The sequence below is a fragment of the Otolemur garnettii genome, unplaced genomic scaffold (assembly GCF_000181295.1).
Source record: "Otolemur garnettii isolate 467f Iridium unplaced genomic scaffold, OtoGar3 scaffold00033, whole genome shotgun sequence".
Lineage (NCBI taxonomy): Eukaryota > Metazoa > Chordata > Mammalia > Primates > Galagidae > Otolemur > Otolemur garnettii.
This window is the reverse complement of record NW_003852428.1, coordinates 14,258,563-14,268,753: the sequence shown is the minus strand read 5'-3', so window position 1 is coordinate 14,268,753 and position 10,191 is coordinate 14,258,563. Positions and strand designations below refer to the sequence as shown.

Below are 10,191 nucleotides of genomic sequence, written 5' to 3'. Positions count from 1 at the left end.
AGAGTCCAACACACCTGCACCCAGGGGTTCAGAGTCTGACGGCTCTGAAGGTTTCAATAGCAACCATTCTTGAAATAAGAGTTAGCAGGCAACATATATTTGTTATTGTATATTTTCTTGAATTATCCCTGCCTGGGACTTAGCAGAAAAAGTTTCTGAGATTTTTGTTATAACTAAATCTGACCTGCAGATTGTTGTAGTATTTTTAAGGTCCAGAATATTAACGCCAAATGTAAGACTCAACAAAACATGCTGCAGTGAAATAAGCTCCAGAAGCCAAAATTAACGCAGTTAGGATTTTCATCCCTTTTTCTGCTTTTTACAATATTCGGTTCTTCTCTCCTGGGAGATCTGCGTTGTAGACTAGATAACATTTCACTTTGCGTAGTCCCTCATACCTTTTTCTGAAGTGTCTTAAATTTAAGAGATAAAAAGGTATACATTTTTATAAGCGTATATTAACTTAGTGACTTCTTAAACATTAAATGCCATTTGAGAAGATTACGAATGTAACTTCCTTTGTAGAAACTTTATCAATACATAAGTACAAAAAGAATCATTATCTTGTCTTTGAAGTTATTCTACTTTTTCTAGAAAGACATTCATTTTCTAGTAGTATATAGGATATTATGTTTGCATATGATGTATGTTATCGCTATTAATTTTACCTGTATCCATATTTATATGCACTGTTTTTATATTGCTGTTTACACTTTTGTTGTATTATATATTTTCTCTAATCACTAAATACTCTTCAAAAAGCTGACTTTATGGAGACATTCCAGGGTATGAATGATACCTGGTCATCTTTAAAGCTGTAAACCTAGAGCCTTCCGTGAGCTTCTTGGTGAGACAGATCAGTTTCTGGGCCCTGAAGGTGACTTGCTGTTTCACTGTTAACAAAGACGGGATGTTTTACCCTGGAAAGGCCTTGGAACAGCTCCATTGCTCACCTTGCTGCAACCTGTTAACAGTGATGAATTAGGGCCCTGAGACCTCCCCTCCCTTGGGGCAGCCCTACTGTAATTCCTTTGGACTCCTTGACTCCTGGTTGGAATGTGGCTGTAGTTCCCAGGTGCAAAGTGCTAGAGGGACGTGCTCGGGGCTAAGCGCTGGACTGGATCCCAGGATGGCCTCAATGCCAACCTTCCCCAGCAGGTGGCACAATATAGACCCCGGTCTCTCCCTGTGCAGTGGCACCAGGTGGCCCGCTGGATTTGATGGCACCTTTCTATTCCTCCCCTCTGCCTTCACTCTCCTCCCATCGCTAGGCCTTTCAGTGTTGCTTTCCTTCTATTAATCTTTAAGTGTAAAATAGTTTTTGCTGTGACCGTTATTAAATACACTGAGCTTGACAGAATATACTGAACTTCACACGGAACTTCTCCAGTGAGCGTGCTGGTTGTTTACATCCTCATCAGGCATGATAATGAATTTTCTGGCACTTCTAAATTTCTTTTGTATCAATTCAGAACACTTTAAAAAGCCTTTAAACGTTATCATTTGGCATAACTGCAAAGCTTCTTTATAAAAAATAATATTCCAGGGCCGAGTGAGGTGGCTCATGCCTGTAATCTCAGCACCTAGGAGGCCAAGGTGGGAAGATTGCCTGAGCTCACAGGTTGAGACCAGCCTGAGCCAGAGAGAGATCCCATCTCTAAAAATAGCTGGGCATTGTGGTGGGCACCTGTAGTCTCAGTTACTTGGGAGGCTGAGGCAAGAGAATTGCTTAAGTCCAGGAGTTTGAGGTTGCTGTGAGCTATGAAGCCATGGCACTCTACCGAGGGTGACAAAGCAAGTCACTGTCTCAAAAAAAAAAAAAAAATTCCACTGGATTTCAACTTCTGTAAGTTTTGGCAATATTTTCTTAAAGAAATGTTTTATTAGTAGTTCAGACTGCATGTGAAAACCCCACACTATACCCTAGAAGTGCATTAATGTACATAAAGAATACAGTAAGAAAAAAATAGGACAAATGAGCTATACAAATTTTCATTTAGGCTTTTGGTAACAGTCATGAAATTCTATTAACTTCTTTATCATGCTTGACTTAGAAAGGCTCTCAACAACGTCATAAAATACAGTCTAAAATGCAGCATTCTAAATCTATAAAACTGCTCACTCGGTTTTGTGGAGGAGACTGACACCTGGAAGGAGGGACTCTATCATAGGGTGAACTCCAGGAGTGTTCTTTCTGAGACCTCGTACTCCAAACCCAATCAACCCCCAACCTCATCTGTCACTTAAAAGACTCAAATCTATGTAAATACATCTTGGCAGAGCTGGGGAAAGGGCTTGGTGTTAGGGTCAGAATCTTCCTAAATGAGACACCAGTGAGAGGCCCGGTGGCCATGAGAGGGATGCCCACTTTGGAATCTGAGAGCAATAGCTCAAACTCTGGAGATAAAACCCGGAACTCAGAGTGAATTCCATCTCAGTTTCTTTTAGCCAAGGCTGATGCTGGATAAAGCATTATCTTGATTTCCCGAATTTGCCTTCAGGCATTGCCTGGAGCTCATCCAGGAGATTCTGAGCCCTAAGGTCCTGGGTGAGACCTGGGTGATTATCATCACACCAAGTTGGGAACCTCCAGGCCCCTGCCTGGATGCTCGGCTTCCTTTGAACCTTTACCGCACTTGCCCACATTTCAAGGAGAAGGCAGGGCAGGGAGCAGGCCCCATGGTATTAGGATACAGCAAAAGAAAGGCTGAAAAGAATCCGTTAGACTTTGGTTAGCTCTTATTATTTGATTTGAAATTGAAACTGTTCAGAAATCCATAATGGTCTGACCCCCCTAAGTACCAGATATGAAACTGAAGTATGATGCAGCACCCAGCATAATCCTGGCACTCAACAGGTGCCCAGTAAACGCCAGCTGGGTGACCACTGCACTCCCCTCGCAGGAGGATTTTAAGTGGCTGAGTTAGAAGCCACAGTTCAATCCTTCTTAAAAGGCTCTTTAGTTGAGGGACAGGAAGGAGGACGCAGTACTGACCCACGGAGAAAAAGTGGGTTTGGGAACTTGGTGCTGGTGGGGAAGGTTGCCGTCAAAAAGGCAGTGAGCATGAGTCTCCTAAATTGTAGGTACATGCTAAGCTGGAACACAGAAATCCAGAAGTTGTGGGAAGTCCCTGGGGCAGCTCCTCGGGGCTGTAAATGGCTAGAGAAGCAGGACCTTAAAAAATGTTAACGTGAATGGATTTGAGATTCAGAAATTAGATTTCAGAATGCACTCCATGATCCTAACTCTATAGAAAATATTTTCTTTTACTTGAAATAAATCTATTTCTAAAATAGTTTAGAAAATTGTGTGTTGTGATCTAAACAAATACATTTGCATATTTATTTTGAATATAAAGCCTGGCAGGAGAGTGTCGTGGCTTCTGTCCCCCTTTCCCAGTGGTCCACTCTCAAGACAGTGGGATGCTGGGTCTGCACAACCCTCAGCAGCTGATGTATAAACAGTGTCCAAGGAAGGCTGGAGCTATGGCCAGTGTCTGAGCAAGGCTAGCTAAGTGACCTCAGTCTCCTGGGAAGGCTGGAGCTGTGACCACATGTCTAGGAGGAATGGGGGAATCCTTGCTGGCTGGGTTTTGGGCTGGCTGCACAATAGGCAGCCTGTTGCCCCACTCCCTGTGTGGGCCTGTGTATGATCAGCCTGGTCTCCCAGGGCTCCAGGGGACAGAAGTGGTGGCTGTTCTGATGCTCCAGGGATGGGAGTTGCTGTCTGGGGCCTTTGTCTCCCTGCAGGGGACCCTACTGCAGGGAGTGAGGGCTGCTCTATTTTCAAGAGGCCTCCTTCTCCAGCTGGACAGCATTCCAAATTCATCTGAACAGCCCCCCAAAGCCAAGGTTCTAATGTTATCCTCTTGGAAGGGCTGTGAATCCTTAGACTGCCACCCATCACTTCCCAGAGGGAGTGTGAGACTGCACATCAAACATTTCACACCTGCTCTGAAATCCATGTTGGGTTTTGTGCCTCACTCTCTCCGCTTCCTCTCCTCGGCCACATTTCCTGTTTGTGGATCATCCCTGCCACCTGTGTGGTGCCCCCCTGGCCCCCACAAGGATCTCACTAAATGTGTGGAAGAACACAGGAGAAATCAACCCCTGGGTCTACTCGATGCTAAGAGCTGGATGTCAGGTGGGTGGCTTTTTTTCTTTTGTTTTTTCTCTCTCTCTTTTTTTTAAGTTTTCTGTCTTGATTCAGCTGCGAGACGTGGGGGAAGTCATTTAATGATGTTCCACCGTCTCAGCTGTGAAGCTCCCACAGGAAGCTCGTGCAGACGCGTCAGTGATTTTTACCTTGCATTGAAAATGCAGAGCCGCGTCTCTACATGCAGACGAAATATTAACGCTGTAATTAGGGGAGGGGATAATTGCACGCAGCTGCGAGCAGCCCACATCACCTGATCTTGGGATTTCTTTTTCTTCTTCTTCTTGCCCCAGCACCCGGAGCTCTCGGCGTCCTTCCCGTTGGCCTCCCCACAGAGCAGCCCGTCCAGCTCATCCGTGCCCATGTGCTGTCCCTGAGACGTTTCTGCTGCCAGCCGGTACGAGAGGTTCCTTAAAATGCACACACAGTTTTCAACGGTCTGCAGAACCCAAATAAAACAAAAAGGGAAACAGGAGAAGTGAATAAAAGCAAAGCATCACTCCAACCCCCACCCTGGAGAGGTGACAGTCTCTTTGGAAACATTTAGCTACTGGCTTCTAAGGCCCCTCTGATGGCTACAGCAGGAAGAACTCAGAGAAACCTGGAAAGGTCTTAAGATCCCTCCTCCCCCACAAAGGTGCTACTTATCAATAGGGATTCAGGGAGTTTGATTCTCAGTGGGGAAGATTCTAGAAAACGTTTGCCATTGTAGATTGAGGTTCACTTGTGAAAGGCGCTTGGGGGGTCAAGGTCATGAAGAACACAGATACTGGATTTTGGAAAGCTCTGGTGGGTGACACAGTTACTATCCACCAGGATACTTTCTGGGTGTGGAAAGGGTAACAGGTGCAAGTCAGGGTTGTCCCAGGCAAGTGAGGGGTGTGGTCACTGGGGGCATAATGACTTCAGTCTACTGTTTGTTTCTGAGATGGGTGACATGTTTACGTTCTTAGCAAAAAGTTTAAACAGTAGTTAAGGGCACATGGGGAGCCGGGCACCTGTAGAATGCTAGACTCTCAGTACTATCTGAGTATTATCTGTGTGACTTTGGACAACTCATCCAAGATCCCTGGGGTTCAGCCTCCGCCTCTATAAAATGATCACAGTAGCACCCACATCTTAGGCTGCTGCATATGTTACGTGAGCTAAGGCACCACATGTGTGTGGTAGGCAGGATAATCTCTGGGACCTGTGACTATGTTAGGTTACATGGCTGGGGGACTACAGAATTGAGTCAGAGGATGAGGTTGTCTGGACCGTCTGAGTAGGCCCTTGTGCCGATGGGGTCCTGTAAAGCAGGAGGACAGGTGAGAGTGACATGATGTGAGAAGGCCATGACCAGCCATCGCTGGCTTTGAAGATGGAGGAGGGAGCCTCCAGATCTTGGCCCCAGGCAGGAATTAGAGCCTCCTGAAGGAACCAGACCACATGACACTTTGATTTTATCCCTTTGAGATCCATTTCAGACCTGATCTCTGGAACTGTGAGATGATAAATCTGTGCTGTCTTAAGCGACCAACCTGTGGTCATTTGTTCCAGCTGCAAAAAGAAAGCAGCACAGCACGTGGGTGTGTGGACGCCGGGCATGGTGAATGCTGCACAAGGCTCAGCCACTGCCCGTGGTGGGAGACAGGACAGCAAACGACTACTGGGGAATAAATCCGCAGTTGGGCTCCTGCGCCTGCAATTTAATGAGCTGTGTAGCACTGGACAAAGTGTTTACTCTCTTCTGTGCTTCTATCTCCTCAGTTGCAAACGGGCATGATGGTAATGGTACCAGCTGTGAAGGGCTGCAGTCAGGTTAAAGGAGCTCAGAGATACAGCTCTGAGTGGTGCCTGGGCAAAAGTATTCACTAAGACGTCAGTTCTGCTAACTTCTGATTGTTAAGCCAGCTGCAGTCCCCTGGCCCCACCCAGCCCCAGCCTGCAGCTGGGTGTCGCCTTTTACTGGGAGACGGCAGGCCCATCTGCTCACATCCTGTGCGTGGCAGCCTTCATGCCACAATGGCAGAATGAAGTGCCTGTGACATAGAGTGTATGGCCCACAAAGCACAAGTATTTCCTCTTTGACCCTGTGTAGAAAAAGTTGGCTGGTTAAGACAAAACTGACCTTTGACATTTGTTCTGGACTTGAGGAAATAGAAGCACAGAGAGTAAGTACTTTGCCCAATGCGACACAGCTCACGAGAAAAAAAAATAATTTTTAAAAAGGACAAAATAATAATGGGAAAAAATTAAAATGAGCTAAGTTTTATTTTAAAGAGCATACCAACTACCATCTTTCAGGCATCTACTTTGTAACAGCCACCCTCCAACGCAGGTGACACAATTCCATCACACAGATGAAGGAAAGGAGGCCCACAGGTGTCGGTGGCTGGACCAGATGGCACCCTTCCTCTGCAGTGCTGGTTAGGGCTGGCTGGGTCTGCACGGATTCCCTCCCTTAAATGGACTCTGGTACAAGGAAGACTGAGCCCTCTTATCAATTACGTGCAGCATGAAATTCACCTAGGAAAACCAGTTTTCAGGATATGTCTCTGGAGCCTTTGCCATTCTAGACCTTTCTTGTCAGAGCTTCAAGGTTTCATGGGCTGCTAATCCCACAGGCTTTGAGTCAACCTGATTTTCTATTTCAAGCATCCTCACAGCATCAAAAAAGGAACTGGCAAGCAAGAAGGTAAACACAGAACAGTGCGTGCAAGGGGGAAGTCTCTCATCGGCAGGAAAATGTCGTGGCATAAGTCAGAACGATTTTTAAATCAGCTCAAACTGATTTTTCTTACATCAAAGACTTGGGAGAATAAACTTCTTTCTCTTCCTGATGTTTCATCTTCCCCAAGGCATCGCCGTTCCTCTGTTTAACAAACGACTACTGGGGAATAAATCCGCAGTTTCAAGAAATGATTTATAATCCGCCTGCGGCTGGGGAGACGTGGGGAGAAGCTGGAGGGAGAGAGAGAAACTGGGGAGGATGGAGGGTGGGGAGAGAGAAATGGGGGCGCAGGTCACATGGATAGGACTTGTCTCTTGTTAAGTCTCCCGCAGTTCAGCAGTCTGGTGAGTTACCAATTCAAGAGCTTTGTTCAAAAAGGATGGGAGAAAAAAAAAGTCTTGGAATGCCGGCATCTTTCTGCTGGTGCAGCAGCTGGTAGCTTTGCCTGGGACATCACTGCTGTCAACAGCGCTCTCAGCAGCTCCTCTTCATCACCAGGGGCACTTTGATGCCTTATTTTCTATTAGAAAGGGCGAATTCGGGAGTTGTCTGCAGAGTGCTCAACCATATGTTGCCCGTTCAACAAACAGTCCCAATTACAGGAGCAGAGCTGCAGCGTGGATGGAATCCAGGCTCTTTTATTCACTAACTCCTCTGGCCTTAAAGAGAATGTGTGTTCATTTTTTTCTTACCACCTTTAACTTGTCATTGTGAAAGCTCAGAAGTGGCCAAGCAGAGGGGTGACTGGAAAATTACAGGACAATACTAACACATCAAAATGCAATAGCACCATCTGGCCAGCAGGGCGCTGCTGAGTAATTTGTCACATCTGATCCTTTCAACAGCCCTGGTGTTCAGCTATGATGATTCTCCTGGTCACTAAATTTGAGGTCACTTGGGTATGGTCCTCCAGCCAGTGGGAGCTGGACATGGCACAGTCCACTGGCCCTGTCCCAAAGTCAGCTCAGGATGTTCCCACTCCATCAGGGATCTGGGTCTTCTGATTCCACCCCTGAATATTCCCGATAATTTCTACTGTGTCTTTAGGGGCAAATCTGGATATTAAAAGAGATGATCTTCAACATCCCCCCAGAGTTTTGGAAATGTAATTATCTGAAGCACACTGGTCTTGACATGTGCTACTAAAGGCTGCCTTAACCTCCAGGGACACAGCAGGGATACCTGGACAGAGTATGAGGCTGTTGACTTTTATTTTATTTTCACTTGCAAGGTCCAGCTAGTACAGCTCTCTTGGTGTCCATCAGAGTGGGAGGCTTAGTTTCCCACAGCCTCACTCTTTCACCAGCTGGATGTTAGGAAGCTGTCTTCAGTGACGTCCCTCCCGCAGCTCTGTCAGAAACTGTGTGTCTAGTATGCTAATAGGCAGCTGTGAACACTCAGGACATCTTGACTAGTCACTTTTTTTGAGATTTAATTTTCCTGTCCATGATATGAAAAGGTCTAAAATGGTCATTTAAGGGCTTTAATGAAAGGGGAATGCTTAGTCTTTATTACATTATATTTGTCTTTAAAATTAATGACATGGGGCAAAGCAAATTAACTGGCAGAAATAAGATGATAATCATTGCCCATAACTGGGGCAGACTAGTCCTCAGAGGGCTGGAGTTCCAAACCTGTGGGGATTTTGTGCCAAAACTGTAGGGAGTAGGACTTGGGCATCAATGATTTTCTAAATTTCTTGGCAACTCTAGTGTGTAGTTAAGGTTGTGAAGTACTAGGCTAAATTATTCCCAAAGCCAATAATAACTACATGATTAGAATCACTCCTACTTTTTCTTTATCTGACTTTATAACTAAATTACATGACAACAAATTCCTGATTAGAGAGTCCATTTCAAAGCTTCATCTTCTAACATAGTTTCTTAATCCAAGGTGCACATCAGACCATCTGATGAATGTGTGAAGGTACAAAAACTTAACACCAGAATTAAACAGTCAGAGTTAGAGGACTGTCATGGGACCAGAGTGGATGTGTTCACTCATGTTCCACAGGCAATTCTGATGAAGAGTCTGGGTGTAGTTCACAGTCAGGGCCAAGGTGGCCCCCCACAGGGCATGAGGTGTATGGAGACATTTTTGTTTGTTAACACCAAAAGGGGTAGCTACTGGTGTCCAATGAGCAGAGGCCAGGGATTCTGCTAACTATCCTACACTGCATAGACAGCTCCCAAAGAATAGCCTGAAATGTCAATAAACATGGTTTTTGAGAAACCTTGATTAAAATACCACATTTATTGAATGTATTACTTTAAAAGTTTGGGTTAAATTTATGTTATAGTAGGATATTTTAAAATTACTTTACAAATATATATTTAGAGTGAATAACAACTAATTTAAAGAAGATAAAACAAAATGGTTCAAACGCTAGAAAGGCCCAGCCCATCCTATTTGGCTTATGAACTAAAACAGTGACTAGTCATAGATGAGTCAACAATTTGGTAGCATACTTATTTAGCACAGTAACATGCTCGAAGCATTTTTAAACATATATACAGTTATTAAAAGACTAACATATAAGAACATAGGATTATTCTATGTTCTAATACATATAACAGTTGTTAAAAGACTAACTTATAAGAACATAGGATTATTCACATTTCAGGAAGTTTTAACATCCTTTTTTTCTTAAACACTAGAAGCTTGTCAACAATGCTTATGTGAAAGTTTATACTCATCTCGAACACACGCGGTTTGAGTAATGTACAACAATCTACATTTTCACTCATTGCAAATTAAAAGTGAGGTGCCTAAGTTCGAGGCTGGAATTAGAAGCTCTGCCTAGAAAATGTTGGATTCTTACAAGGGAACCAAAGCCACGTTCAGAATGGAGTTACTGCTAGCTGCCATTTAGTCCCATGGGCGTCTTTATGCTTGAACACAGTTAATCTATGCAAGTGCAACAAACCTTGCTATCGATCTCGCTGCTCCCCAGCGCAGACTGAATCACATACAGCAAGGCATCTGTGAGCCCATCACACTCCCGCATCCTTCTGCGGGCCTCCTCTCCAGCCGAACTGACGTTCCTGCAAACAAAAGGCCATATCAGCAACCTTCACAGTTGTCTCCTAAAGAATGTCCTCCCTCCAATGGAGGGATCACTTCTGAGGTTTATCTTACAAGGGTACAAGTGAATCTTTCTAAGAGCAGAATGTGAACGTTTTAAAATAATAACTAAGAAAATGACACGAAGGCTATGTTAACCAGATTGATGGAAGTGTTTTGGATTGTGTGTGAAAACCCCACACTGTACCCCAGAAGTGCATTAATGTACATAGTTACCATTCAATAAAAAAAAAAAAAA

General features: G+C 44.6%; 1 protein-coding gene across 6 annotated transcripts in view; it reads right to left on the bottom strand.

Moving 5' to 3' along the window:
- CTNND2 (catenin delta 2) overlaps positions 1-10,191 on the bottom strand; it is an 889,124-nt gene that overhangs the window by 131,277 nt on the left and 747,656 nt on the right. For all 6 annotated transcript variants that reach the window (XM_003789546.2, XM_012805017.1, XM_012805013.1 and 3 more), the window contains 2 exons: positions 9,796-9,913; positions 4,410-4,595 (listed from right to left, as the gene is read on the bottom strand). In XM_003789546.2, coding sequence (XP_003789594.1) covers positions 4,410-4,595; positions 9,796-9,913 — 304 coding nt within the window. The remainder of the gene's footprint in view (positions 1-4,409; positions 4,596-9,795; positions 9,914-10,191) is intronic.